The sequence below is a fragment of the Sarcophilus harrisii genome, chromosome 1, assembly GCF_902635505.1.
Source record: "Sarcophilus harrisii chromosome 1, mSarHar1.11, whole genome shotgun sequence".
Lineage (NCBI taxonomy): Eukaryota > Metazoa > Chordata > Mammalia > Dasyuromorphia > Dasyuridae > Sarcophilus > Sarcophilus harrisii.
The window spans coordinates 669,206,884-669,234,234 of record NC_045426.1 but is presented as its reverse complement, the minus strand read 5'-3'; the positions used below and the strand labels follow the sequence as shown (position 1 = coordinate 669,234,234).

Genomic DNA, 27,351 nt, shown 5'->3' with positions numbered 1-27,351 from the left:
CTCCCCTTTGATTTTCCTGCCCTGGTCACACTTTACAGGGTTGAAGTATTTTGAGCTAAAAGGACCCTTAGAAATAAAATCAGGTCCAGAAGATCAAGGGACTTTTCAAGATCTCCCCGGAGAGGTAATAGAGCAGAGAATCCAGTCATCGACTCCAAACCCACTGGGAGCCAGTTCTTAAAAACTTCAAGGCTATAGGATTTCCTGTAGGGTACCCCTTCCTCCATTAACCTGAATGGTAACCCTCCAGTGCCTAAGAAGATGATCTTCTTGCATGGCTACCAAGTTCCAGATGTGATTGGGATGTGCCCGGCACACAGCAAGGGCTTAATAAATGCTTGTTTCCTTCCATGAACCTCTACGTTTAGTTAGGTCTTTCCTTACACAGCGGAAGCCTAGAGGTCAATCTCTGGACCCATGTTTGAAGTTAGAAACTTTTGGGACTCTGATTCCCCTGGCTAGGCCCAGGATCTCAGTATCACCAGTAGGCACAGAAGCTAAACTGGAGCCCGGGATCCAAGATAAGAAATAGTCCCACCTTTAGATTCCTGTAAGTCCTACAAAACTCTCTTGCCACTCCCACTTCCCAGGGACATATTACTGCTGTTGACAGAACCCATCCAGTAGGGAGAGGCTGCTTCTTGACAGTTTGTCTGGCACAGGGCCCGACGCAGATGCAGATGATTCACAAATGTATTATATGATGTATTGGGACCAGCTGCTTTATGTGTCCCCTCCTATCCTGAGGCCTGTGCAGACGTCCAGCTCCCTATGAAGTACCTGAGGTGATGAGGCTATTGAGATCCCGGATGATAGCTCGGAAGGAGGGCCGCAAGTGGGGGGTGTACTCCATGCACTGGCCAATCAGGGTGGCCAGCTCTGTCCATTTTAGGGCCGGCAGCTGCTGTTTCTCTTTGTAGAACTGGAGTTTCTGAAGGTGGAAGGGAGGGATGAAACAGGACCTTCAGGCTAAGGCCCCTATCTTGGTTATCATTTTAGAAAGGTGAGGAGTAAAGATAACTTTAGATTAGAGAAGGGATGTCAGAGAAGGGAGAATACTTAGAACATGGAATATCAGAGCTAAGAGAATATTTATAGTGCAGAATATCACAGCTGAGAGGGCTCTTAAAACCCTGGATTGTTGAACTGGAGGGGGCCCTTAAAACAATTTCAGAGGTGGGAGTGCTGTGAGAACATAGAATGTCAGACTTGGGTGGGGGCCTTTAAAAAAACCCAGGATGTCAGAGCTTGGGGGGGGGGGGGGGGGGGGGGGGGGGCTCTTAGAACACAGGATGTCAGGCTGGGAGGGCCTTTAGAGCACATAATGTCAAAGTTGGGAGGGTCCTTAGATCAAGAATATAAAGCTGGAAAGGACCTTAAGACAAAGTGTAAGAGCTGGGACAAATGTTGAAACATAAAGTATAGAAAAGGATCCTTAGAATGAAATTAGGGAAGAGAAAGGGGAAGGGAACGAGCATTTATTAAAGCATTTACTATATCCCAAACACTGTGCTTTACAAATATTATCTCATTTGATCCTCACAATAACCCTGGGAGGGAGATGTTATTATTATCTCCATTTTACAGTTGAGGAAACCAAGGCAGGCAAAAGTGAAATGACTTGCTTAGTATCACACAGCTGGTAAGTGTCAGATCTTAGCAACTCATTTCTCTAACTGCTCTAATTAGGAACTTTGTCATTTTTAATCTAATTAAGTGTCTACATGTTGTCTTCCTTGATGGAAGGTAAGTCTATTATTAGAGGCAAGGACTATTTCATTGTCTGCTATATAGTGGAGCTTCATTGATTGATTATCAGAGCTGGGAGGGACCTTAAAAGCACAGGATAATGGATATTAAAACACAACTGGGAGGATTAAGAGGGATTTCAGAAGTGTCCTTACACCCACCTTTCTCATTTTAAATAGGCAGCTTGGGGTGGGGGGGGGGGGAGAGGGAAGGAAGACATTTGTCCAATACCAGAGAACCCATCAATGACAGGGCCTCCCAGTGTCTCTGTCCTCACCTTGGCAGGCTCCAGGGTACTTAGGGGCATGGTGCCCCCACTGAATATCTCCCAGAGTGTTGCCCCAAAGCTCCATTTGTCAGACTCCAGGCTCAGCAGCTTGGCATCCCATAGACACTCAGGGGCCACCCAGGGGATCCGGTCAGTGAGCACTAAGGGGCAAGGACCACAACAATGTTGCTGAGTGCTGCCTCCAGCCCCCTGCCCCTCCTGATTTGGGGGTCAGTCATTGTCCATCCTCACCCCCCCACCCCTGACTGAACGTCCCTAACTCCCAGAAGGCACACCAGGAGAAAAAGAGCTGTGGCAAATCAGGTCCCAGGGCTGAACAGTTTCCTCCTTCACACTTACTCTCTTTGGTCAGCACGGTGGGACTGACTCCAGGATCACTGAGTTTGATGAAGGGGGGGCTTCCCCCGGCCCCCTCTCTCGCTAGGAGGACCTTCTTGGAGGAGATATTGCCATGGATGATGCCTTTGTCTTCCTGGGTGGGAGGCAAAAACCAGGATAATGAATATGTGGGGGGGAATACCTCCATCAGGTAGCTACCCACAGCTGGAAATTAAAATCCTTGCCCAGCGGATGGGGGAGACAGGAATGGGGGAGGGGGGGAGAGAGCATGGCTTCCCAGAGTGAGCAGGGAGGACTGCACCCATCACATCCAGTGGGATTATGTCAGGGAGAAGCACAAAGTCTTCTAGGCTGGAGGGAAGCTCAGCCCAGACCCTCCCACTCCATCCTTGGGCTCACCAGATAGTTGAGGGCATAAGAAAGTTGCTTGGCCACTTGGAGCTTCCAGCTGGCAGGGACCAGAGGGCCGCACTTCCGTAAATGGGTATCCAGTGCCCCCCACCTCACAAACTCCTGCACCATGATACCTGGAGAGGGGTTACAGGAGCCAGCGTGGCAGGCAATAGGAGAAAGAATGGGAAAGGAGAGATGAGGACTACGGGGAGGAAAAAGGAGTGATAGGGAAGGAAGACTCTAAGGGGAATGGGAGAAAGCAGAAGAAACCCCAGGGTGAGGAAATGGGGGAAGGGGCAGGGCCCCTCACTCACTGTCTCCCGCCATGCAGACACCATGCAGCAGCACCAGATGCTGGTGGGACACTTGGCTCATGACACTGGCAGCCTCCAGGAAGGACTAAGAGGGAGAAAGTGTGAAATCAAGGATGCCCCAGTCTCAGAGGGCGTCCCTCTCTCTCCCCCATTCTGATCCAAGGGCCTGGGACCGCAAGCAGGTTTGGCCACATGGGAGGAAGGGCATGAGTTTGGACAGAAACAGAGCTATGAGTCACTGTCATCAACTCAGAATGTGAACTGATGGGGTCATCTAGTTGCCCCTATCTCCGAACAGGAATATCCCCTCTGTGTCTCTGTGTCTCTGTCTCTCTCTCTCTGTCTCTGTCTCTCCCCCATCTCTCTCTCTGTCTCTCTGTCTCTCTCTCTCTCTCTGTCTCTCTCTCTCTCACACACACACACACATTTCCAATCATTCGGACAGCCGGGTAGTTCTCCCTCAGATCTGACCTAAACTCCCTCCTCTGGGCCTTCTTGATAAAACAGATGTTGTCTGCCCAGAACCAGAAGGTAAGTGGGTTATATATTGAGAGACTATGTTGGGCCACGACCTAAGATGGGAGACTATCCCTGGAGAAGCCTGAGAGTTACTGAGATAGAGAACAACAGTCTGTGTCTCCCTCCGAGGCTTCTGTGTGTGGGCTTAGACACGTACTTGGGTGTCCAACTATATAGGACCTAGTGTTATAGGAGCTTTTAGGAGGAAAGAGGGCAGTAGTGATGAGAAAGTCATCAAGTGAAATGAGGATTCTAGACACCCATTTGGGACTACTGGAATATAGAACATCAAAGTTTAAAGGGACTTTAGAACACAAAATAATCAAGAGCCCTGGAGAACCCAGGATGTCAGAGCTGGGAGGGCCCTTAGAACCCAGAATGTCACAGCTGGGAAGGCCCTTAGAACCCAGGGTGTCAGAGCTGGGAGGGCTCTTAGAACCCAGGATGTCAGAGCTGGGAGGGCCCTTAGAACCCAGGATGGTGGAGCTGGATAATGCCTTATAGGCTCTTTATTTCATCTCCATCATTTTATAAAAGAGGAAGCATACCTAGAGAAGAAAGAATATTTCTAAGATTATATAATAAGTTAGAGCAGAATTGGGGCTAGAATCCAAATGTCATAGTTAAGATCGTATATTTTAAGATCAGCACGAGACAGGAATTCAGGTTAGGGGAAAATCGTCAGTCTTTATTCTCAGTGAAGAAGGATCGGAGGTGGAAGAGAATCGGCGATAGCAATGTGTGCAGCTGAGTCAAGAAGCTAGCTCGACCAGCAGCCACACAACCAGCAGCTCGGAGTCTCCAACCCAGCCCAATCTCCCCCCACTTGTCTTCCTCGCTCTCTCTCTGCCTCCACCCACCAAAATCGTCATTTCCTATACAACACATCAGGACTTGCACGGAGAGTGGGCAGGCACCATTCTTTATCCAATCATGTATATTAATAGAGTATAGCCCAATTACTATCTAGCCTCATGTACTTGGGACCTCAGTGCATCAGCTCAAACCTCAGCCCATTACGTCATGATCCTCAACCCAGTTCTCTTTCTCCCAACTTCTTCTGCCTCCTCCTAGGATCCAAAATAAGAAAGAAAAACGGGGTGATCGCTAGGAGAACCTCAGACCTCCCGGTCTCCAAGTTGGAAGGGACTGCATAGTTCATTTAGTCCAAGCTGTACAAGATAAGGAATTTCCTCTCCAGCTCTGGATCATCTGGCTCACCTCATTCCCTTCTGACCCCCTGTAGAAATCACCAGATCCGACTGAGTTTGCCAGGTTGTAGATGGCTCTCGGTGCCATCCCAGATGGGTGACCCAGAGGGAGAACAGGCCTCTCACTTGCTAATGTCAGGCCCCCTGGCAGCACTTCCCCAGCTCCTGCTCGTTGCCTTATTTTCCCTGACCACGGCTGGCTGTCTTTCCCCTCCTGATGTCATCTGTGCATTCATACCCTCTGCTGCTGCCTCCTGAGAGCTCCCCCCTCTCCAGAAAGAGGCTCCTGTCTTCCATGTAACCCCAAGAATCCAGGATTCTTGCTCCCTTCTTCCTCTGGGCTGTGGGGGAGGGGGGGATATCCTCCATCCTCCTGAAGGTCACACTGACCTTCTGCCTCTCTGGAACTCCATCTCTGCTTTATTTCTGTCTTGAAACTCCACCTTCATCCCCCCTCCCCCAGGAAGATTTTGTCCTTTCCAATTAAGCAGAGATTAGTAGAGAAATGTTCTTTTCTAGGAAGGGGAACAGCCCACGGTGTAAGAATAGAGGGCAGTCCCTTGACCGTGCCATTTGTACAAACATCATGCACTTTTTGAAAGTCTCAGGGCTGCTGACCTTGCTTTTCATACTTACTGGAAGAGTTTGGCCTGGCAGAAGGCCCAGAGGAGATGCCCTGACAGGTCCTTGGCCACCCGAAGGGCAAGGAATGCTGGAATCCGGGCCCAGCTGGCAGCCAGAGCTGCCTTATGGGTATGGGTACGGGGGCATGGAGGGCAGAGGCTCTGGGGGAGTGGGAGCAGCACCAGCTGGGGACACTCACCTCGATGCAGTTCTGGTGTGTGCTGTCCATAACTTTGAGCAGAACCTCTATCTTGTGGGTCTCTCCATCCACATTGTCCAGGCGGCTCCCACGGTATATCTTGGTGAAGGAGCCGTGGCCCAGGTTCTCATGCTGGGAGGAGGGAGGGAAATAGGGAACAGGGGTTGCCTTCATTAGAATTGGGGAGAGGGGGACAGGACTTGCTTCATGGAGGGAAGTCATCCTACTCCCATTTTCCAGATGAGGGAATTGAGGTCTTCATGTTGGGAAGAGACTTGTACAAGGTCACTCATCAAGTCAGATCCTGGAGTCCAAGGCTCCTTGCATGGATTCTGTCCCCCACTTTTCCCTCTGCCCCCTGCTCCCTTGTGCTTACCCACTCCAAGCTGTCAGGGGGGATTTTGTGGAACATCATTTGGCTGAGTTGGCGCTGGGGGTGGGGCCAGGCTTGGGCTGCAGCTAGGGCTGGGGATGGGGGCAACTGGTTGCAGTCCCTCCTTACTATGATCAGGTTGGACTTTTCTGTGGATTGGGATTAAAAAGAGATGAATGTCGGCTACCTTCCCTCCTTCATCCCCAAATTCCAGCCTCAGGGTACAGAGAAGCATGGGGGGGGGGCGGGGTGGCACAGGAGCCACCAGCTTCACTTACCTTTGGGCCTGGGAGGGTAGCAGCAGCTGAGGCTCAGAGCAGTCCCATCTACAAGGAGCCCACAGCTCCAGGAGGACTCCAGGAGCTGACGCAGGCTGCTGTGGGGCTGGCTCAGCCCAGACAAGAAGAGGTTCCCTGACAGATCCCGATGGATCAGGCAGCCCTTGTAGTCTGGGCCCAGGGGCGTCTGGAAGGGCAGGTAGGGGAACTGACTCTCTAGCTAGACTGGCTAGCCAAGGAGGGCCTAAGTGCTTTGGGCCCTGGGAGGTCCTCCTTTATGGGAGGTGTCTGGGGGTTTTACCCTTGCTCATTTCAATACTATCTGACTCTTTAAGTGACCCCATAGGGGTTTTTTTTTGGCAAAGATACTGGAGTGGTTTGCCATTTCCTTCTCCTGCTCATTTTACAGATAGGGAAATTGAGGCAAACAGGGTTACATGTGATTTGTTAGGGTTGTACAGCTAAAAAATGTCTGAGGTTGGATCTGAATTCAGGAAGACTCATCTTCCTGACTCCAGACTGGACTGTCTATCTACCGTACCATCCAGGACTTAGTGAGCCCCCCAAAGCCTGCTGTCTATGGCTCCAGATGGTGGAGCAAACAGCTGAGAAGGTAGAGAAAGATAATGTATAACAAGTCCCACAGAACCCCAAATTATAGCTTCCCTGCCAGGCGAAGGGAAAGGGCAGACAATGACCATTGGGCCTTACCTGGATACAGACAGTGAGGAGGAAGCTGTCAAAGTCCTGTGGGCTTTGCCGAAGGACATAGGACCCTGGAACAGACCCCCCCATCTTCAGTTTGTTCACAGCAAACTCTGACCTACATAGGTAGATAAATACACATGCAGAGAAATGGAGAGAAAAAATAGATGGAAAGATTTAGAGATATAAAGAGACTAGAGGTCATCATCCTTTCCCTGTCCACCCTGGGGCTTTTAAACCTGAAGGTGCCCAGCCCCAGGACCCAGATCCAACCTTCCACCTCCCTTCCAATCCCCTTGCTTCTATACTCCTTCCAGAATAAGAATCTAAGATTTAAAGCTGGGAGCAATCTTAAAGGGCATGTAATCCAAATCCCTCATTTTCTAGATGAAGAAAATGAGAAAAGAAAAGGTGACGGTCCAAAATCACAAAGATATATGAGATGGGGATAAGATCCATATTCTTAACTTGAATTTTTTCTACTACATCCCATTGTCTCCCCCAAGATCAAACTCAATGATATAATTACTACCTTTGTCTGCCCTTTGGTAACCCAGATCTACTAAGTCCCAGGACCATCTTTGGTCCCTTAATGACCTCTGTCGACCTGTCATTGTTCCTCATTTCCATGGCCAAGATTGGGCCCAGGCCTGCCTTTGGTCAAGAGGGGAGAATCCTAGCGTTTTGTTTGTTATTTTGGCTTTTTTAACAGCCTTATGTAATCTCAGAAATGTTCACTGTGGAGAGAGGGTTGAGCTCTGGGAAAGGGAGGGGGTGGTTGTTTCTCACTTGATGGGACCATGGCATTGGTTTTCAATGTTCTCCAAGAGCTGGGGAGGGGCCACCTCTTTGCAGAAGTAGTGGTGGGCATCGGTGGTGAGTCGGTAGTAGCCATCAACCAGAGAGATAAAGGACAGCGCTTCCCTTAGTGTTGGAAATTCAACCTCCTACAAATATAAAATATCAGTCATGGAAAGGGCCTTAGGACCTAGAATATCAGAACTGGCCCTTAGGACACATGATGTCAGGGCTAGCTGAACCCTCAGAACTCAGAGCATCAGTTAGAAGGGATCTTAGCAAGTAGAACATCTAAGCTGGGAAAACTTTTAGGATATAAAATCTATCTTGTCTTCCTCAGCAGGTCATCCCTTCTTTTATCTCCATTCTCTCACTGCTCTTCAATCTTTTTTTTTTTTTTAATTAAGCTTTTTATTTACAAAATATATGCATGGGTAATTTTTCCAACATTGACCCTTGCAGAACCTTTTGTTCCAAATTTTCCCCTCCTTCTCCCCACCCCCTCCCCAGCTGTCAGGTAGTCCAATATATGTTGAAATACATGTTAGATCCAATATATGTATACATATTTATATTGTTATATTGCTGCACAAGAAAAATTGGAAGAAGAAGGAAACAAAAACTGGGAAAGAAAACAAAATGCAAGCAAACATCAACAGAAAAAGAATGCTATGTTGTGGGCCATACTCAGCTCCCACAGTTCTCTCTCTGGGAGTAAATGGCTCTCTTCCTCACTGAACAATTGGAACTGGTTTGAATCATCTCATTGCTGAAGATGGCCATGTCCATCAGAATTGATCATCATATAATATTATTGTTGAAGTATATAATGATCTCCTGGTTCTGTTCATTTCACTCAGCATCAGTTCATGTAAGTCTCTCCAGGCCTTTCTGAAATCATCCTGCTGGTCATTATAGAACAATAATATTCCATAGCATTTATAGACCATAATTTAGCCATTCTCCAATTGAGGGGCATCCACTCTGCTTCTAGCTACTATAAAGAGGGCTGCCACAAACATTTTTGCACATGCGGGTCCCTTTTCCTCCTTTAAGATCGCTTTGGGATATAGGTGCAGTAGTAACACTGCTGGATCTAAGGATCTAACTAAGTAGTTAAGTAGTTAGCTAACCTGTTCTTAGTTGTTTGCATATTGTCTCCTCAATTAAATTGTGAACTCCCTAAGAATGGCGATTGTCTTTTCTCTTCTTTGTAAGGCCAGTTCTGCTCTAACTCAACATGCAAATTTCTAAAAATTGTCATGCTGTGCAAAATTAAACAACAAAAGCCATAAGACTTATGGGAAATCTGGGAGTAGGGACACAACTTCCAAAGCTTCATTTGTGACACAAAGATCTTCAGTTGTTTTTCAGTTGTGTCCAACTCTCTATGACCCCATTTGGGGTTTTCTTGGCAAAGATTCTAGAGTAGTTTGCTATTTCCTTCTCCAGCTCCTTTTATAGATGAGGAAACTGAGGCAAACAGAATTAGATGACTTGCCAGACTAACACACCTAGTTAATGTGAGAATAGATTGGAAGTTTGGAAGATGAGTCAGCTTGACCCCACACCCAGCACTCTATCCACAAATCTACCTACTCCATAAAGAAGATAGGAATCTCATAAAAATGGTAGCTTGGTATTATATAAGTTAAATACATACACACTGCATAAATAGTGGTAGTACCAGTGGCCTTGGGCTGATACTCTCTATACCTCTCATTCCATGGGGTCCCAGGATACCTTTAGTGGATAACAACCCCAGGAAGCTGGGGCAGTGAGAGCAGAAGGTAAGAAGGAGGAAGTATGAACTGAGTGGGTTGGGACCAGCTGTCTTCCACCCACAGTTCCTATTGTACCAGAATAAACACACCTTGAAATAGACCTTAAATTTGCTTGTGAAAACTGGAAGTGGGTGAGGGAAAAGTTATATAGCTTGTAAATTATTGTAAAGTGATGTCAAACCCCTGGTATATGCTTGAGGTGTGTGTGTGTGTGTGTGTGTGTGTGTGTGTGTGTGTATTTTATGCTCTGTTTAGCTAGGTACAGGTTTCCATTTCTTGTTGACAAAACTGAGCATCAATAAACTCAAAATTTCAGGTTATGCTCAAATTATTCCCTAATATAACAGTTAAGTTGGAATAAATTCATGTTTTCAAAACAAGTATTACAATAGCACTGGACTATAAACCCTTGCTCCAACATGGAATAGGTGTTGGATAAGTGTTAGTTGATTGACTATATATATATGTGTGTGTGTGTGTGTCAGTATATTTGATATAAGAGTGGAGGGTGATCCTAGAACAGAGAATACCAGAGCTAGAAAAGCCATAAAAGACTATCTAGTTCACCTTCTTCCTTGACATCTTCCAGATGAGGAAAGAAAGGAGGAGAGCTAAGTGATAACGTTCCCTCCCCTTCTCATCTCAGCTGGCCACCTCTGTCTGCCCTGTAGTTCAGGCAGAGAGGAGCGCTGCCCACTGTGGTACCCACCAGGATCCTGTTGTCAGTCTTGGTAACAGTGACCAGCCGGTTCTCACTGAGATGACCGTCCCTGCAGGCCTGCTTGATGCCGATATCAACAATTTCAGGGAAATCGCAGAAAGGCTGGGGGCTCTGACCAGAGGAGAAATTGAGAGAAGCAAGGGGGGTTAGGTGAGGGCCCTCAGACCCATTCATTTCCCATCCCACCCAAAAAGTGAATGGGAATCAAGAGCAGCACCTCACTGCCCGCAGGGGTCCAGGAGATACCGCTGTCCCCAGCCACATGGATGAGACAGCGGGGGTCCTGGCCAGATGTAGCCCCTGGTGCCCGACCCGTGAAGGTCTCCAGATTCCGGGTGGGTTTCAGCCTCTCCAGGTCCATGAGGTATTTAAGCATGATGGAGTACACATCTGCCTGGCAGGAAGCCACGCTCTGCAGGGCTCGGGAAACCATCTGACGATAACGTTTTCGAGTCATGAAGCTGAGGCTCTGGATCAAACGTCTGAAGCTTCCTGGGATACAGGTCTTATAGCTGGGGGAGGAGAAGCCATAGACTGATTTCATCTGATTTCATATACATGCAGCTGGACCCATGTCCAGAAGCCTTATGAGGTACGTGTTGGAGAGTAGGGAGGGGAACTTCCTTTCTACCAAAGTTCCTTGCTCCATCCTCTATTGCTGGTTGGATGCTGATCCCCATCCTTTCCTCCTCCACCACCCATGGCCTTTGTTGTTCATCCCACATAGATGAGCAAGGACTCACTGGCTGATAGGACTTGACCCTACCTTCTACTTTGATGCCCTTCAGATCCCTGGGCACTGCCAATGAACTCTAAGCCCCCCAGGACTTGCCTTCTTCCCTACCACATCAATCTTAGGAAAGCTCAGAGACTACCAGCCTTTCCACAGATCTTCCAGATGAACCCTATTCTTTGTCTGGTATCCCCCAATTATAATGTAAGCTCCATGAGGGCTAGAAGTGTATTGCATTTCTATTTGTCTACCTAATAGTTAGCATAGTTTCCCACATGTGTAACCCAGCTCTCCAGTAAAATCTAAGGCATTTTGCTTGGGACTCTATTAATTGGTGAAGAAAAAGCTGGTTTGATCCTGTGTGACTGTGAAAACTTTGGAGAAGAAAGATCCTTCATTTCTTTGAGAGACACATGTAGTTCCAGACTATCTTTGGGAGTGATTCCAGGGAGAAGAAAGACAATCCCTTATAGGTATGTCGATAAATCTGGTTCCTTAACATGTCCTCAATTTCTAGCTTGCCTCCCTAGAAACTGCCAGGAATTTCCCTTTGGATGAGAACTAGGAGCTCTATTTTAATTGATCTGAGATACCTTGTTTCCAGAGGGAGAACTCATTAGCTCTGTGTACTTTCTGGTATAATTTAATCTGTGTAACTTGTTCCATTTCTGTTTGTTGTTCTGCTTTGATAAATGGGTTTACTCACTGTTGATTCATGGTTATGACATAAGCAACTATGTAACTAGCATCTGATAGTATGTAACTAGGCATTTCCGTAACTAGCATCTGATAGTAAGGATGGTGGGTCTGAGCTAAGGGTAACTAACACGTTAAGTTGCATCTTTCTTTGAAAAGATAATGACCAGAGAACTGAGGAACTTTGTATTCCCTTAGACCAGTAATATTTAGAGGAGAATTTTATAATTCAAATTCAGGATCCCCTTTCTCAGAGAAGAACAGAGCAGTCAGCCTCATGGTTCTTTCTGCTTCTCCCTTCAAGGTGGGAAGCTCAGGCTCCCATGAACACTCAAGAGTAATGTCTATCAGTATTTCTTTGCTGAACTGTCTGTCTATATGCTTAGGCATCCCATGCAGATACATAGATCTTACATGAGCGGTACATATATTACACATAATACATGTTTAATAAATGCCTTTTTATTTATTCATCATATATGTGTTATTAAGCATTTTGTGAAGAACTTACTAAGAACCAGATACCGTGCTAATCACTGAGGATACAAAGAATATCAAAAATAACCCCTGTCCTCAAGGAGCTTACATTGTAAAAACAAGTATTATGTACATACAAGAGATGGATACATAGACAGACAGACAGACATAGATATGGCAAATTAGTGAGAAAGTCCAAGAAAAGGCACTAGTATTGAGGACGATTTTTAAAGGTTTCTTCCAAATGGTGGAATTTTGGGGTTGAATCTTGAAGGAAGCCAGGGAAGTCAGGAGGTAGAGATGAGCAAAGGAGAGCAAACATTTCAAACATAGCAGACAGCTAATGAAAAGATACAAAGTTAAGAGATGGATGGAGTATCGTGTGTGAGGTGCTGTAAGGAGGCCAGTATTTCCAAATAGTAGAGTACCTGGGGGAGGAATAAAGGACAAGGCTAGAAAGGAAGGAAGGTTTTCAATATCAAATAAAGGATTTTAGATTGTGTCCAAAAGATAATAGGGAATTGCTAGAGTTTACTAAATAGGAAAATGACCTAGTAAGACCAAAAGTTTCCGATCAATGTTCTTTAGGAATATCACCTAGGCATCTGAGTAGAAAGTGGACACATTGGATTACTTGCCATCTAGGTTGGGAGAAGTGTGTATGTGTGTGGAATTGGAACATGGAGTTTTTCAAGGGTCAATGTTGAAAAAATTATCTTTGCATATGTCTTGAAAATAAAAAAAAACTTCAATAAAAAAAAGTAAATGGCAGTGGGGAGGGACTTGAGGTGGGCAGACCCACCAGCTGCTCTTCCAATGATCCAGGTGTGAAGTAATGAGGGCCTGTACCAGAGGGGAATGGTATCAGAGGAAAGAAGGGGATGTATTTGGGAGATGTTATAAAGGCAAAACTGACAGATCTTAGTAATAGATTGAATATTGGTGGGGGGGGGGGGGGGGGGGGGGGTTGAGAGAGAGACAGAAACAGAGACATGTAGGTTTCCAACCTGGGAGATGAGAGGATGATAGTGTTCTCAATAGATATAGGAAAGTTAAGGAGAGGGAAAGAGTGAGGTCAGTTTTAAGCACTTTGGTTTCCGAAGACTGCAGGATATCCATCACAAAATGTCTAATAAGAAATTGGAGATGTGAGAGTGGAGGTAAGCAAAAAGGGCTAAATAAATAGATTGGAGAATCATTAGCAGAAAAATGATCATTAAAATCATGGGACTAATAAGATTACTCAGTGAAGTAGTAAAGAGGCAGAGAAGAGGACCCAGAACAGAATCCTGTGGGACATATAGAGTTAGAAAGCACTGTCTGGAGGAGGATTCAGCAAAGGAGACAGAGATGGAACCATCAGAGAGAGATAGGAGGAAAACCAGGAGAGAGCAGTGCTCTGAAACCTAAAGAGAAAAGAATATTAAGAAAGAGAGAATGATCCTTTGTGGCAAATGCTGTAGAGAACTCAAGGAGAATGAAGACTGAGAAAAAAGCCATTGGATCTGGCAACTAAATGGGATGATGGAGACAGAAATAGTACTGTTGACAGTTTAGAAGAGGGGAACTGAAGGTACCAATTCATTACAATGTAGTAAAGCCCAGGGGACAGAATGTGTAGAAAGATGGGCTAGATAACAGTTCCTATGACAAAGATGGGAAGAAGGTCGTGGAACTAAGAATTGGTACAGCCATTCTAGACATCAGTTTGGAACTGACCCCCTCCTAAAATCACTAACTCCATGACCTGTGACCCAGCAATATGTTCTCCATACCTGTAATACCCTCCTTCCTCACCTCTGCCTACTGACCTCCCTGGCTTCATTCAAGTCCCAACTAAACTCCCATCGATAGGAAGTCTTTCCTATCTTAATTCCTGTGCCTTCCCTCTGTGAATTATCTCCTGTTTATCCTGTATATAGCCTTATTCTCTCTTCTAGAATCATTGAGTGAGGCTGACAACTTTATGCAACTTTGCCTCACTTAAATCCAATTAACTAATGAGTCAAGATTTCACCCCATAATATCCCTGGTCCTCTTCAAAAATGAAGGACAAACAACAATATCCTGTACATATCCTGTATGTACATAATTGTTTGCTTTTTGTCTTCCCCTATTAGATTGTGACCTATGTAAGGGCTGGAACTGTCAATTTTCTCTTTTTAAGTTCCCTAGAACTTAGAACAGTGTCTGAACAATTGGAGGCACTTAATAAATGCTTATTGATCAATGATTATAGAGATTTTAAAGAGAGAAAAAGGACCCAAATGTACAAAAATATTTATTGTACTTCTTTTCTGAAATTGCAAAAGTAGAAATTATAAATGCCCATAAATTGGGGAATGGCTGAAGAAGTTATGATAAATTAATATGATCGTGTTGCAAGCAATAATGAGGAAGATGGTTTCAGAGAAAACTCTGGGAAGACTTATAAGACCTGATGCAGAGTGAAGTGAGCCGAACCAGGAAAACAAATCATGCAGTAATGACAAAGACAATTTAAAGTCTTAAGATCTCTAATCAGTAAAATGACAAACCACAATTGCAAAAAACCATTTATGAAGAATGCTATCTGCTTCTAACATAACACAAAGCAGATAAACTAAGATGCAGAATGATAAGACATTTTTGGATATAATCAATGTTTTGTTTGACTATGCATATTTGTTACAAGAGTTTTCTTTTTCTTTTTTCTTGTTTTTCCATTAGAGGGAGATCAGAGGGAAGGAAGAGAATGCTTGTTAATTAAAAAAAAAAAAAAAGATCATGGTGATATGTTAGTGAGCAGCAAGTTCAAAATGAGGGGAGAAAAATGATATTGTAGCCAGGAAAGCAAGAGGGGCCTAGTTAGGGATGTTCCCACTGTCATCAGCCCTGGTCCGACTTCACCTGCAATATCTCCATTTCAGGAAATATTTAAAAAAACTGTAAGACTTCCAAAAGACAGAGCCTAGGATGATGTGAAGCCTGGAGACCATAACATAGAAGACCGGATGCTAATTCTGTGGAAGATTTGGGACACAATAAGAGAATTGTCTTCAATTTGGAAAGATCTCTGGCTCTAGGTCCAAATTCTGCTTAGTACCTGTGTGAACTATGACAGTTTTCTTAACTGGCTTCAGCTTCCTACATATAAAATGAGGAGGTGAGACTAGATGAATACTAACGTCCTTTCTGGCTCTATATCCATGATTCTAATTAATCACAGGTAAAAAATTTCTTCCAAGGTTTACTTGGTGATTTTTTAACAAAACACTGCCTAATCAATAGAGCTTGCCCAATAAGGAATGTACTGTCTTGGGGAGGTATTGATTTCCCCATTCCTGGAGGCCCACAAGGTGAATTCCAGGAGTCATAAATGTTCTTTGAGAGCTTCCTATATTCAGGTCTGATTTGGGAAGGCAACTCTGAGATTCTGTGGTTGTATATATATATATTCTGAATATGTGTACAATGTACATATATTATGTGCTATATGGCATAACATATACCACATGTTATATAATACACATATAAATATTGTATACATATATAATGCCAATTGAGCACTATATGTTATTATGTATCATATAAACATGTACTGCATTATACATATTCTATATTTTATTACAGGTAATTTGTGTTATATGTAATAATATGTTGTCATATATAGTTATATGTAACATTGACATATAATATAGTATGTACATGTATGTATGCATAACTATATTATATATTACACACATATTACACATCAGAGAATACATATTATATATAGTATAATACATGCATTGTATATTATACATTATATAGTATATGTTATAGAATATATTGTATGTAATTTATACACAATATACAATAGAGTATGTCATATATGATATAACATATATGTTATATATAATATATAATCAATATACATATATCTACTAATAGTATGTATATATTACACATTATATAATTTATATTACATATATGCTATATCTAATACAATATATACACATGCATACATATATTACATGTTATCTATGGTTATTTATAATATAGCATCCACAAAATATACATACATGTTACAGAATGCAGTGTGTGTGTGCAATACGGCACAGTTGGAGTCAAAAAGACTTGGTTCAAACCCTCTGACACACATTAGCTCTGAAATCCTGGGCACGGCTTATGCTTTCAATGCTCCTGGGCATTTTTCTAAGCAGCTAAGTGGCAGAGCAGTTACAGATCCTCCTTGGTAGAGAAAGGATTTCCTCCCTGGAAGCTCAATTGTGAATTGGCTGGAAATTCCCTTCCTCAGTGCCCAAGGACAACTATTCAGGGACTTCAAATTGTAGACAATCACTTGGGGCATTGGAAGGTTGCCATCTACCCAGGCCAAACAGCCAACATAGGTAGGAGGATGATTGTGTTTGGGTCTTCCCGATTGAGATCATGCTTCCAGCCATCATCTTACTGAGACCATTTGGGGGGCACATGCTTTTAATTCTGTTTCTCCATAGCTTTCAGGGATTTATTCTGAGATTCATCAGGGCATGGGAGTTAGGTTAAAAGCTCTAAGCTTTAGGTAGGGAACTCTCCACCCCAGTGGAATCTCAGGCACTGATAAGACATGTCTTAGTTCTGTTGAGATGGGGAAATAGGGAAGGAACCCAGTGCTCATCCTTGGTAGAAATCTTTCATTTCTGCCTCTAAGTCCCTTCCTTTGCTACCTTCTTTCTGAACTGAATTTCTTTTTCCCTTTAAAAATAAAGACTCTAACTGAACACCAAGATAGCTCAGGTAAGGTAAAACAGAGAAAGAATGGATGCAATAATGATAATAACCAACAGTTTAATTGAATACATAGTTAGGCATCTAGAAATATATGGAGCTCCATTTCCTCCTGGGGGGAGGATGGACAATCTGGCTCCCCAGATCCATTACAGCTCTAAATCTGGGATCCTAAATTGAATATTTATAAAAGGTTTCTACATAGGCTAATTGGAGGGGATGATGCTTGTTGGATTATGGAAAGTTCAATTTTCCTAATCTCCACTCACCAGGAAGATGATCTGACTCTAAAACTATTGTCCCCAGGGACTGACAATCTATCATCTAAGAGGTAAGGGAGGAGGAAGGAACATGCAGAATTGACTCTTAGAGCACCAGGTAGGAGGCAAAGGGGATGATGTTATGATCTGCAGTTCAAATAGCTAAAGTGGGCTGAACAGGATGAACAGAACCACCAAGGGAAGTGAAATCTCTCTCTGCTCCTACTCTCCACTCCCAGCAGCTGTGTTGGGGAACAGCTGCACACACAAACACTCTCTGTCTCCTTGTCTCTCTCTCTCTCTCTCTCTCTCTCTCTCTCTCTCTCTCTCTCTCCTTTTCTTTTTTCTCTCTATGAAGAGAGAACTTCAGCCATGCTGGGCTATAGGACAGGGACCTTATAACTGACTCTTGAGTCATCCTCATGAACAGAACCTGAATTTACGGACCTTTGAATGGCTGAGATCAAAGATGGTGATTTCTCACAATCCTCCCTTCCGCCTTCCTGAGAGAGGTGTGCCTATTTTCTCCCATCTCCGTTCTAAAGACTTTCTTTGTTTTCTGCTTCCTTTTTATTTTAAACTCTGTTTTCTAAGATAAATATAGTTAATCATAACATCTCTGATTTGTGTAGTCCTTGCACAAACTCAGCTGAGACAGACAATAGAGGGAAAGCCTGAAAGAGAGAAATAGATTTTTGTTGTTTGTTTGTTTGTTTGTTTTGCTTTGTTTTAAACTTTAATACTGGAAAGATTTCTTTCTGCCTGAGAGCTTGAGCTGAACAAAAGAGAATGAGTTACTCATTTTTATAATCTCCCATAGCAGGGAGAAAGAAGATGTGGACCTGTACATTTCCAGACAAATGGCTAAAACTGATGTGAGAGGCTCTGCCTTGGTCATTCTTCCTTTCCATTTTCTTCCTATATCAGGTTTCAAAGGAAAACCATCCCTCCAGAGGGCAGGATTGAGAGAGTGACTAAAGAGAAAAGTCCAAGCAAGAACAAAAGAAGTGCCTGGAAAGGGTTGATGTTGCCTAAACAAGAGAAGGATTCATTAAAGGGGAGTAGCCAACCCTTTACTCACTCAGCCTAATAGTCAGTACACATATGGACACATACACACATGGATGCACAAAATTATAACCATCGACAATGAGAAATCTACCCTTTCTCCAAACTTCTTGAACCCCTACATCTTAAAATAAAAAGGTGATTCTCTAGCATTGGGGAGACAATGTGATACAATAGAATGTTCATGAGCTCTGAAGATGATGGACCTGAGTTAACCCTGTTTGCTTTAATACACTGGAGAAGGAAATGGTAAATCACTCCATTTCTTTGCCAAGAAAATCTCTCAGACAGAATGGTTTATGGGATCACAAGTGAACAAAAACAACAATCTTATTTCATTTTATGAGGGATTATTTTTTCCCAAGATTTTTATGTAGGGGGTTAGAGCCCAGTTTCTTAAACTGTGGTTTAAGACCTCACACTGTATCTCATAACTAAATGAATGTGGGGATCATGAAATTATGATTTATCAACAGCAAATGTTTAATTTGTAGACCTATTTTATATACCTGTAAACCTTAAGTAAAAATTTCTTGAGCGAAAAGGGGTATCGAGTGGGAAAAGTTAATAAACTCTGGGTTAGAGAATGATCAGAGCAAACCCTAATTGGATTAGAGCAATCTTTTCCTTCTTCCATGAGTTCAGCATCAGTCTCACAATCTTTCTGTCCTCCCCATTTCTTGCCCTCACACTCTGGGACTTCAACATAGATATCAATGCTCTCTCCAATACCTTGACTTCCCAATTTCTCAGTCTCTTCCATTCCCATGATTTACTTCACCTCAATTACATACTGAAATGCCTTTAACCTTGCCATTGCCCATGAGGATTCCCCCTTCCTTATTCACAAACTCCAAAATTCTTTTTCTGACCATAATCTTTTATTACTCCATAATTTCCCTCTGCCTTATGACCCTTAAACCTGTTCTGTTTTTCCCATGACATCCATGTCCTCCATAATTCAGTTCTTTCCCAGGCAATCCCTCTACCCTGACTAAATTCTTCCCCCTTTTCCCAACCTGATTCTTTGATAAACCAGTTAAATGTTACACCATAGTCTTTTCCAGATGTTCTTAACCTGGGGGTCTGAATTTGTTGAGTTTTTTAAGTCTTTTGATAGTGTATATCATATAATTGGTATCCTTTGTAATATATGTATTGTATTGTATACATTTAAAAACATTTTTCTTCACCAAATTGCCAAGAGGATCAAAAGGCTGAGCTCCCCCTTTCATCCTTTTTTCTTTGTTCTTTCTTTGATCATGTTATACCACCTGGAACCCTGCATTATTCCCACCATTTGCCTCTGTGCTCTAGAACAGAGAAGAAACTATGTTCACTGGGTCCATTATATATGTGTCATTTAATCTCACTGGGGCTCTCACCAGAGGAAGGCAAGCATTCTATTCCTTCCTAACTGACTCCCTATCCCACCATCCACAGCATGTGTTTGAAACCTTCTTGCTCCTCTTTGGTCTTTCCATGGTATTCTATCTTTCAGCCTCCTTTGGAGAACCTTGCCTCATATATTACAATCTTGTTGCTCACTCTACTTGCACATGCAGTCTGTTACCAAACCATGTCATTCCCACCCTCTCAACATCTTTTATACAAACTCTTCTCTGCACTCACATAGCCACCATCCTAGGTCACTGCTCCGGGCTGCTGGTGGGTCTCTCTGCCTAAGTCTCTTCCCATTGCAGGCCATCTGCTGCTCAAGAGTAAACAGGATTTTTCTAAAGCACAGATCTGTCCGTGTTACCTCCCATTCATTAAGTGACTTTGTATTTTCACTAAGATTTTTTTTAAGTCCTCCTTTATAAAGCACTTTTATAACTTGGCCCCTTCCTACATTTCCAATATTCTTATACTTGACTCTCCTCCACATAGTCTATGATCCAACTGTATTATACTGGGCTCCTTGCTGTTCTTCACAAATGATGCTCCATCTCTCACCTTCATACTTTCGTAGTGGCTGTTCTGTATGCTTGGAATATTTCTCTCCTCACCTTGGCCTTTTAGCTCCCTGGCTTCCTATAAGATTCAAGATCTCACCTATTGAAGGTAGTCTTTGTGGCTCATCTTTCCCTTTCCTCTCCCATTCCCATTCTTAATGCCATCCTTTGAAGATTTCCTTCTATATATTCTGCATATATGTATCTCATAAGTAAAATGTGAACTCCTTGAGGACAGAAATAATGTTTTTGTCTTTCTTTGTATCCCTAGAATTTAGAAACAGCACCTGACACACAGCCAGTGTTTAATAAATGGTTGTTGATTGATTCATTCCAGCTCTCCTATCTTTGTTAAAAGGCAGGGAGCTTATTGCAATTGATTTGGGCTGGAAAATGTCCAGAGAGAGAACTATGGAGACTGAATGTGGATTGAAGCATTCTATTTTCACTTTTTGGTTTGTTTGCTTTTTTCTCATGGTTTTTCCCTTTTGGTCTTTTCTTGCCCTTCCTATAAAAATCCCTTGGATTTTTCTTGCACAACATGACAAATATGTTTAAAATGGTTGTATATGTATATAACCTATATCAGATTACGTCTTGTCTTAGGGAGGGAGGAAGAAAAATTTGGAACACAAAGTCTTACAAAAATGATTATTGAAAACCATTTTTACAAGTAACTGGAAAAATAAAATACAGCTGAATTCAATAAATAAATAAAATTTCAGCATTGAGCTGAATGTAATAAGACCAAAAAAAAAAAAAAAGGCAGGGAACTTTGCGAAGACTATGGAATCATGTCTCTCACCTCAGTCTCTGGAGATCTGTATCTTCCTTCTGTCTCCTTTTCTGGGCCTTATTCCAGTCCCAGTTAAACTTATGATGGGGTGTGTATGTGTGAAGTGAGGGACAGAGAGCAAGCGGGGGCAGAGGCTAATGCACTTTTTAAGGAGGCATGCACAGGCTGGAGCTCAACCTGTCCACCTCCCAGGCTTCCTTGGGGAGGGAGGGCATCCTCACCTGATTCTCCTGAGGATCTCCTTGGGGCGTATGCCCTGCTCCTGTGCCATGCGAGTCAGGTCCAACACTGCCAAGCTCAGACACTCTCCCTGCTCCTTTAGATTCAGCGTCAGATTCATCCTCCCATTAATGAAGTCACTTCGGGACTGTGGGAAGAAGCCCCTTTACTCTCCACAGGAGAATAAGGCAAATCAATATCCTCATGAACTCCTTCTCTGGTTCTGGAGTATTAGGAGTATCTCCCCCTCTCCCCTCCCTCTCCTGAGCCATTTACTCCCCAGGTAACCTTGAGCTAATTATTTTCCTTCCTGGGGTCTCTGTTTTCTCATCTGCAAAATACAGGGCCTCTGAGGTCCCTTCCTCATTTTTATTTTAAGCTTCTTATGCCCCATCCATAACAGCCACACAACCATCCAGGGCATTAAGGCAGCCATAGCCTGTGACCCAACTGGCCTGACAACAGTCCCTTTGTCCATCTTGACCGTGCTGTGGACAAACTCTATCTCCCCTACATGCTGGGACTGGGCCAAGAAGAAAAACAGGATCAGGTCTGGAGCCCTGAAATCCTCACTAGGATCCAAAGTGATGACTTGGTTTTGTTGTTGCAGATGACAGTAATGGTGATTACTCACATTTCTTAAGATTTGTGAAGTACTTCCTTATAATAAACTTATGAAGATGGTGTTTTGAGTATTATTACACTCATTTTCAGGAGGAAAACTGAAGAGCTTAATTGTATTCACACCAGAAATTTATTCCAATACTTAGTCTCTGCAGGCTTCTATTATAACCATAACTAGTGTAGAGCAATCAGGATTTTGGTCCAGAGAACTGATAAATGATAGAGTGATTTGCCCTAAACTGAACATCAAAATGATCAATCTTACATGATTATCAAGCGTCTCACTATTCTAGGTCTTGCTCCAGCTCCTGTTCCTCCTCCCCTTCCCTCCCTTTTCTGGTGTGACTGTACCCAATTTAGCAGGCTGCCTGCTGGGATAGGGGACACTCACTCCCCTTAAGATCAGGGCAAGCGCTCTCCCATAGCAACCACTGGACCTCTGTTTCTTGGGAAGCCTCTATTCTGCTATGTTCTAGAGTATTTGTAATTTCTGGACAAGCACTTAAATTTTATTTTTTTCTTTGATGAATTTCTCGTTGATGAATGAGCTTTTTTAAGGTTGTCAATCATATCTTAGCAGAACTAAATTCATTTCATGCATGTAAGTGTTATATCTCTAATGAAGACTGAGCCCTGATTTTGGCCTCAGACCAGGCTACCTCATAATTGTGCCCAAGTCTACCAGGGGTCGTGGGGGAAGAAGCTTCTTCCCTGCTGAGAAATGCCTTTAGAGGTGTTCTGCTCTGGGGAGGATCACCGAGATCCTTGGTACCCAAGAGATGGGGGTTCTCCTGACTTGTAAGGGAGAAGGGTTTGGGGAGGAGGAACTGACCTGAGCAAAAAGATACTTAAGGACTGGGAGGTCCAGAATAGCATTGGCTCTGTCCTTCTGCAGTCCAAAACGGTAACACTTCTCCAGGCCAAACCAGTTGGGAAAGAAAAAGCTGGTGGAAGAACGAGACAAATCCTGCGTCATGGAACAGGGAGGAATGGGATGCATCTGTTCTCCTGGACTGCTGATCCTGAGAGGGCTAGCAAAGGGGACTCCTGCAGAGCACGTGGTACCCAACCGCAGTGGGGAGAACAGAAGCACCTCCTTTTATTGGAGGTTCAAGAAAGGAGAGGGGTTTCTCTAGAAACAATGTCCCTGCTTCTCCCTTGCACTGGGAGTCAAGAGACTCAGCTCCGCTGTGGATGATCTCAAGCTAGTCCCCTCGCCACCCTGGGCCCCTGCTTTCTCATCCCCAAAATGAGAGAGCTGAGCTTAATGATTCCTAAGGAATCTTTTTTTGAAATCCTGTGTCCCAAGACTCCTTATAATTCAGACATTCCATGATTTAACTAGATTTATCTAGATTAAAGATTTATCTAGAGCTGGAGGATACTCTATGTTCTGTATCCTAAGGGCCCTTCCACCTCTGACTTTCTGGGTTCCAAAGCCCTCCCATCTTTGCCATTCTGTGTCCTAAGGGCCCTCCCATCGTAGCTCTGACATCCTAGGTTCTAAGGGCCTCTCCCATTCTAGGTTCTAGGGGTTCTCCCAGCTCTGACATTCCGGGTTCTAACTGTACCCCCTTCCCCCAACTCAAGAATGTGTGTATCTGAGGATGTAAGCTGGTGAGTGATGTTTTGGCCTACATGGCAAGCAAGGACCAGAGACCTATGTGTGTGATGGAAGCATCTGGGCAGATAGCATCTGGAGGAAACCTCAGCCCCTCCCTCCTTCCCTCCCTTTCCCTTGCTCCGTCCCCACCCCAGCCCAGCCCCATACCGGATCCTGTAAAGGAGCACTTGGATGGTAGAATCCTCCACTGTGAAGACGTGGTTGGGTGGGAACCAGCAGGACAGATCTTCCGTGGCCAGAGCAAACAGAGCATGGCATACAGGCAGGATCCCTGCAAGGGGCAAGAGTTGGCCCACTCAGGCTGCAGGCTGGGGAGGGGAGGGAGGACTACCTCTATCTTAGAACAATCAGAGGGGTCAGGGCTGGGCAGGGGGGAGATGGGCAGTGTTTGGGATGAGATAAGGATACTGTGGAGTGATCGAGAGCTCAAGAAAAGAATCAGGTGCTCAGGGGATGGATGGGGCAGGGAAAGGGAGCCAACAAGCATTTATTGAGAGCCTACTGTGTGCTAAGTACTAGAGTAAGGAAAATTGGAGCTCAGTGAAGAGACAGGCTTTTTAATGAGCTTCCCAAGGCTTCAAGGGCTCAGTGAAGTTATGGGGGCTCAGTGAGAAGAGAGGTCAGGGAAGGGGATAGTGAGGTAGACCTTCAATGGGGAAATTGAAGCTCAGTGGAGGTATGGAGTCTCTCTGAAGAGATGGGACCTTAATAAGGGGAATGGAGGCTCTGTAGGGGACTCAATGAGAGGATCACAATTTTCCTAAACCTGCTCCTGTTTCAAACTTGAATCCCCAGCCCTCCAGCCCTGATTCTTCCCCCTAGCTCACCACAGGCCTTGGCAGCCTTCACGCAGAGTTCTTCGGCAGAGTATTCCCCAAAGGAGAAGGTGAGGATCTGTGGGGACCCTGAGCTCTGGGGACACAGGAACACTTGCAGAGAGCCAGACTCACTGGAGGACAGGCTGTAGGACCGCTGTTCAATCAGGGGGGTCTCCTCACCCAGAGGTGCCATGACAGCCTCAAGCCTGAGAGAAGGGAGAGCAGAGAATGGTGGTACCCTCTGCTCTGGCCCCAGTGAGAGTCAATGATACTTGGCGGTAGGAAACCCAAGAGAAGAAGCAGGCCCACAGCCCCTCCTCTCACTTTGTGGGCACCGGGGATCAGCCACACTTAGTTCATACTGCCAATGGGTTCTAGGCCTCTGAGCCACAGGTGCCCCCATCCTCCTGCAGAACAACTACTAGGAGGGACAGCTGTGGACGCTTCAATCCAGGGGAGGACTCCTACCAGCAAGGAGCCAAGACAAGGCTACTGAGAACAATGGAAATGGAGAGCCAAGTGGGGCTCACCCCTGCCATCCCAGGAGTCAATACCTGTGCCCAGGAAAACAGGCCCTAGCCTCCCTATGGGTCTATCCAGGTCTGGCCTGCTCATTCATGGGACTCCTAGGCACTCCTAGCAGCCAAAGTCTCATAGCTCCTCAAAGTCTACTAGGGAATATGGCCCAGTTACACCAGGTTTTAGGCTGGCCAAGAAGATGAAGGGTTAGAAAAAGTAAGCAGGAGGGTACTGAGAGACTCAGCCTGCATCAGAGGTACCGCCAGGAAAGGTACCCTGAGGAGTTGGGGTGCAGGAAGTAAACAGTGAGAGGTGATAATTCGACCTAGCCTCAGAGCCAAGGTTGAGCCAAAGTTATGGAGCCTCAAGTTTCATCCCCATTTTGCTGCCAGAAAAGGAAAAAAGAGTGTTTGAACAGGGTTAATGTGGAGAGAATTATTTTGGGGAGCTAGATGGTAACAATGGAGTAGAGAATCTAGCCCTGAGTCAGGAGAGACCTGAGTTCGAGAATTTGGCCTCATTTGACATTAAGAAGTTCTGGTTGTTGAAATACCCTGGGCACTAGAGGTACATGTAGACCCAGCCTGATCGGACTAGTCAAATATGCAAACAAATAGAGAAATAACAAGCTAGAAAAAAAAAAGAAAGAAAAGGAAGAAAAGAAAAAGAAAAAAAAAAGTCCATGCATATGTTTTGAAAATAAAAAAGAAGGAAAGGCAACATAATCTATTTGAAATCCTTTAAGCTGCCAGGGCAAAGCCTCCTCCAGCCCCACATATTACCAGGTGATCTCCCACACCCATACTAAGGGGGCCCAAAGCTGCTTACTTTCTCTCCACAGACAAGGTGGAACATGCTCCAGTTGAACAGGGGAAGGGGCTGCTCCGCCACAGGAGGTCCTCTGCTAGGGCTGCCAGTCTAACCAGGACACACAGTCCTCATCCCCATGAACCTCACAACCTAACCGGGGATGAGGCACAGGGGGAAAAACGAGAAGTAAGGCTCAGTGAGGAGTTTCCCATTTCCTGAAACTAGAGGTAAAACTGAGGCCATGTGGATCGTAGTAGAGGGCCACACTTGGAGCTGGAAGGAAGTGGATTTGGACCCTGATTCAGAGACTTCCTAACTGAGACATCAAGTAAATCAAGTAACCTCCCAAACCTCGGTTTCCCTAATATGAGAGAGAGAGAGAGAGAGAGAGAGACCTCCACCATTTCTTTTGGATTGGAATCTCTAGTCACAAGACTGAGGGACTCCACCGCCCTCTAATAACTTTTGCTTTTGGTTTCAGGGTCTTCCTGCTCCCGGCTTTAGGTTGAATCTCCTTCCCTCCCCAACATGGGCCCTAACCCAAGCCTCCCTGGGGCACCTACCTGGCTGAAGATTCCCCGAAGGACTCGATTCCTATGGAGAAGGAAGCTGGGAATTACTTGTTGGGTTCCCCCTCATTGAGCATGAAGAAACCCCCCCAGTTCTATGAGCTGTTTTCTTTTAGCCTCTGACTGGACTCCCCCTTCCCCCTTACAGATACTTGGCTTCCTGCCTTAAAGCTTTGACTTACAGAAAGTTTGCAGGGGGTGGGGGAGCATGTCTGAGAGGAAGCTGACCTCACAGAGAGCCACAGAACATCAGAGCCGGAAGGCATCCTACACACGGCTAGTCCTACCTCCCCAACAAGCCAAGGGGAAACCGAGCCCCACAGAGAAGGTGCTTGCCGAGGATGGAGTGAGTCAGGAGCAGAATGAAGAACAGGCCTGGGGTTTTGGACCCCAGAGAGTCCTAGGGATACTGATTTGCCATTGGAGAATTCAGGAATAAGTACTGCTGGGTCCTAGAGCTGACAGGGACCTTGGAAGCCTCTGCTTTCACTTCCTTCCTTTGCAGGTGAGGAAGATCAGATCTAAAAACCTTCTGCGACAAGCTAAAATTACCCAAGTATTCAGTGTCAAAGCCAGGACTTAAATCTGGGTCCTTCAACAGCAGAGATGTTTAAATTAAATTAAAATCAGGACTAGAAGAGAGACTTTGGAATAGAGTGTGTAATATTTTTTTTTTTACCCTGTTTAACATATATTGGATTGCTTGCCATCTAGGGGAAGCGGTGGGGAGAAAGGGGGGAAATCGGAACACAAGGTTTTGCAAGGGTCAATGGTGAAAAATTATCCTTGCATATGTTTTGAAAATAAAAAGCTTCAATTAAAAAAAAAAAAAAAGAGTAGAGCAAAGGTGCTGGCCACATGTCTTCTCATTTCTGACATATTCATTGTATCACTTGATGTCCACTAACCTCTTTTCTTATTTAAAAGAGGGTTGAGAATAATTGTCTTGCTTACCAGGTAAAGCTCAAATGAGGCTACGTGAGTAACAATAGAAATGCTCCAAAGACAAATCAGTAGCCTGCTATTGCTTATCAATATTTAATATCCTATAGACTACTGAAGTAGAGGACAGACTTTTACAATTAAATATCATGGTGAAATTTCATGTGCTGTAGTTTCACCCAAAATATTTGGG

General features: G+C 44.4%; 1 protein-coding gene across 2 annotated transcripts in view; it reads right to left on the bottom strand.

Moving 5' to 3' along the window:
• The window catches only part of JAK3 (Janus kinase 3), a 37,010-nt gene extending 10,104 nt beyond the window's left edge, over nt 1-26,906 (bottom strand). Inside the window, exons 1-18 of one of the 2 annotated variants that reach the window (XM_003762761.4) lie at nt 26,211-26,905; nt 25,666-25,797; nt 24,328-24,524; nt 23,648-23,771; nt 22,709-22,820; nt 21,255-21,400; nt 10,514-10,808; nt 10,285-10,407; nt 7,783-7,940; nt 7,000-7,111; nt 6,289-6,475; nt 6,014-6,159; nt 5,638-5,769; nt 3,085-3,169; nt 2,777-2,904; nt 2,378-2,510; nt 2,027-2,178; nt 781-931 (exon numbers count right to left, since the gene is read on the bottom strand). In XM_003762761.4, coding sequence (XP_003762809.1) covers nt 781-931; nt 2,027-2,178; nt 2,378-2,510; nt 2,777-2,904; nt 3,085-3,169; nt 5,638-5,769; nt 6,014-6,159; nt 6,289-6,475; nt 7,000-7,111; nt 7,783-7,940; nt 10,285-10,407; nt 10,514-10,808; nt 21,255-21,400; nt 22,709-22,820; nt 23,648-23,771; nt 24,328-24,511 — 2,368 coding nt within the window. In that variant the 5' untranslated portion in view covers nt 24,512-24,524; nt 25,666-25,797; nt 26,211-26,905. Of the gene's footprint in view, nt 1-780; nt 932-2,026; nt 2,179-2,377; nt 2,511-2,776; nt 2,905-3,084; nt 3,170-5,637; nt 5,770-6,013; nt 6,160-6,288; nt 6,476-6,999; nt 7,112-7,782; nt 7,941-10,284; nt 10,408-10,513; nt 10,809-21,254; nt 21,401-22,708; nt 22,821-23,647; nt 23,772-24,327; nt 24,525-25,665; nt 25,798-26,210 lie in introns of both variants that reach the window. The other variant, XM_023498460.2, reaches the window with a different exon arrangement.
• Nucleotides 26,907-27,351: the final 445 nt, after the last annotated feature.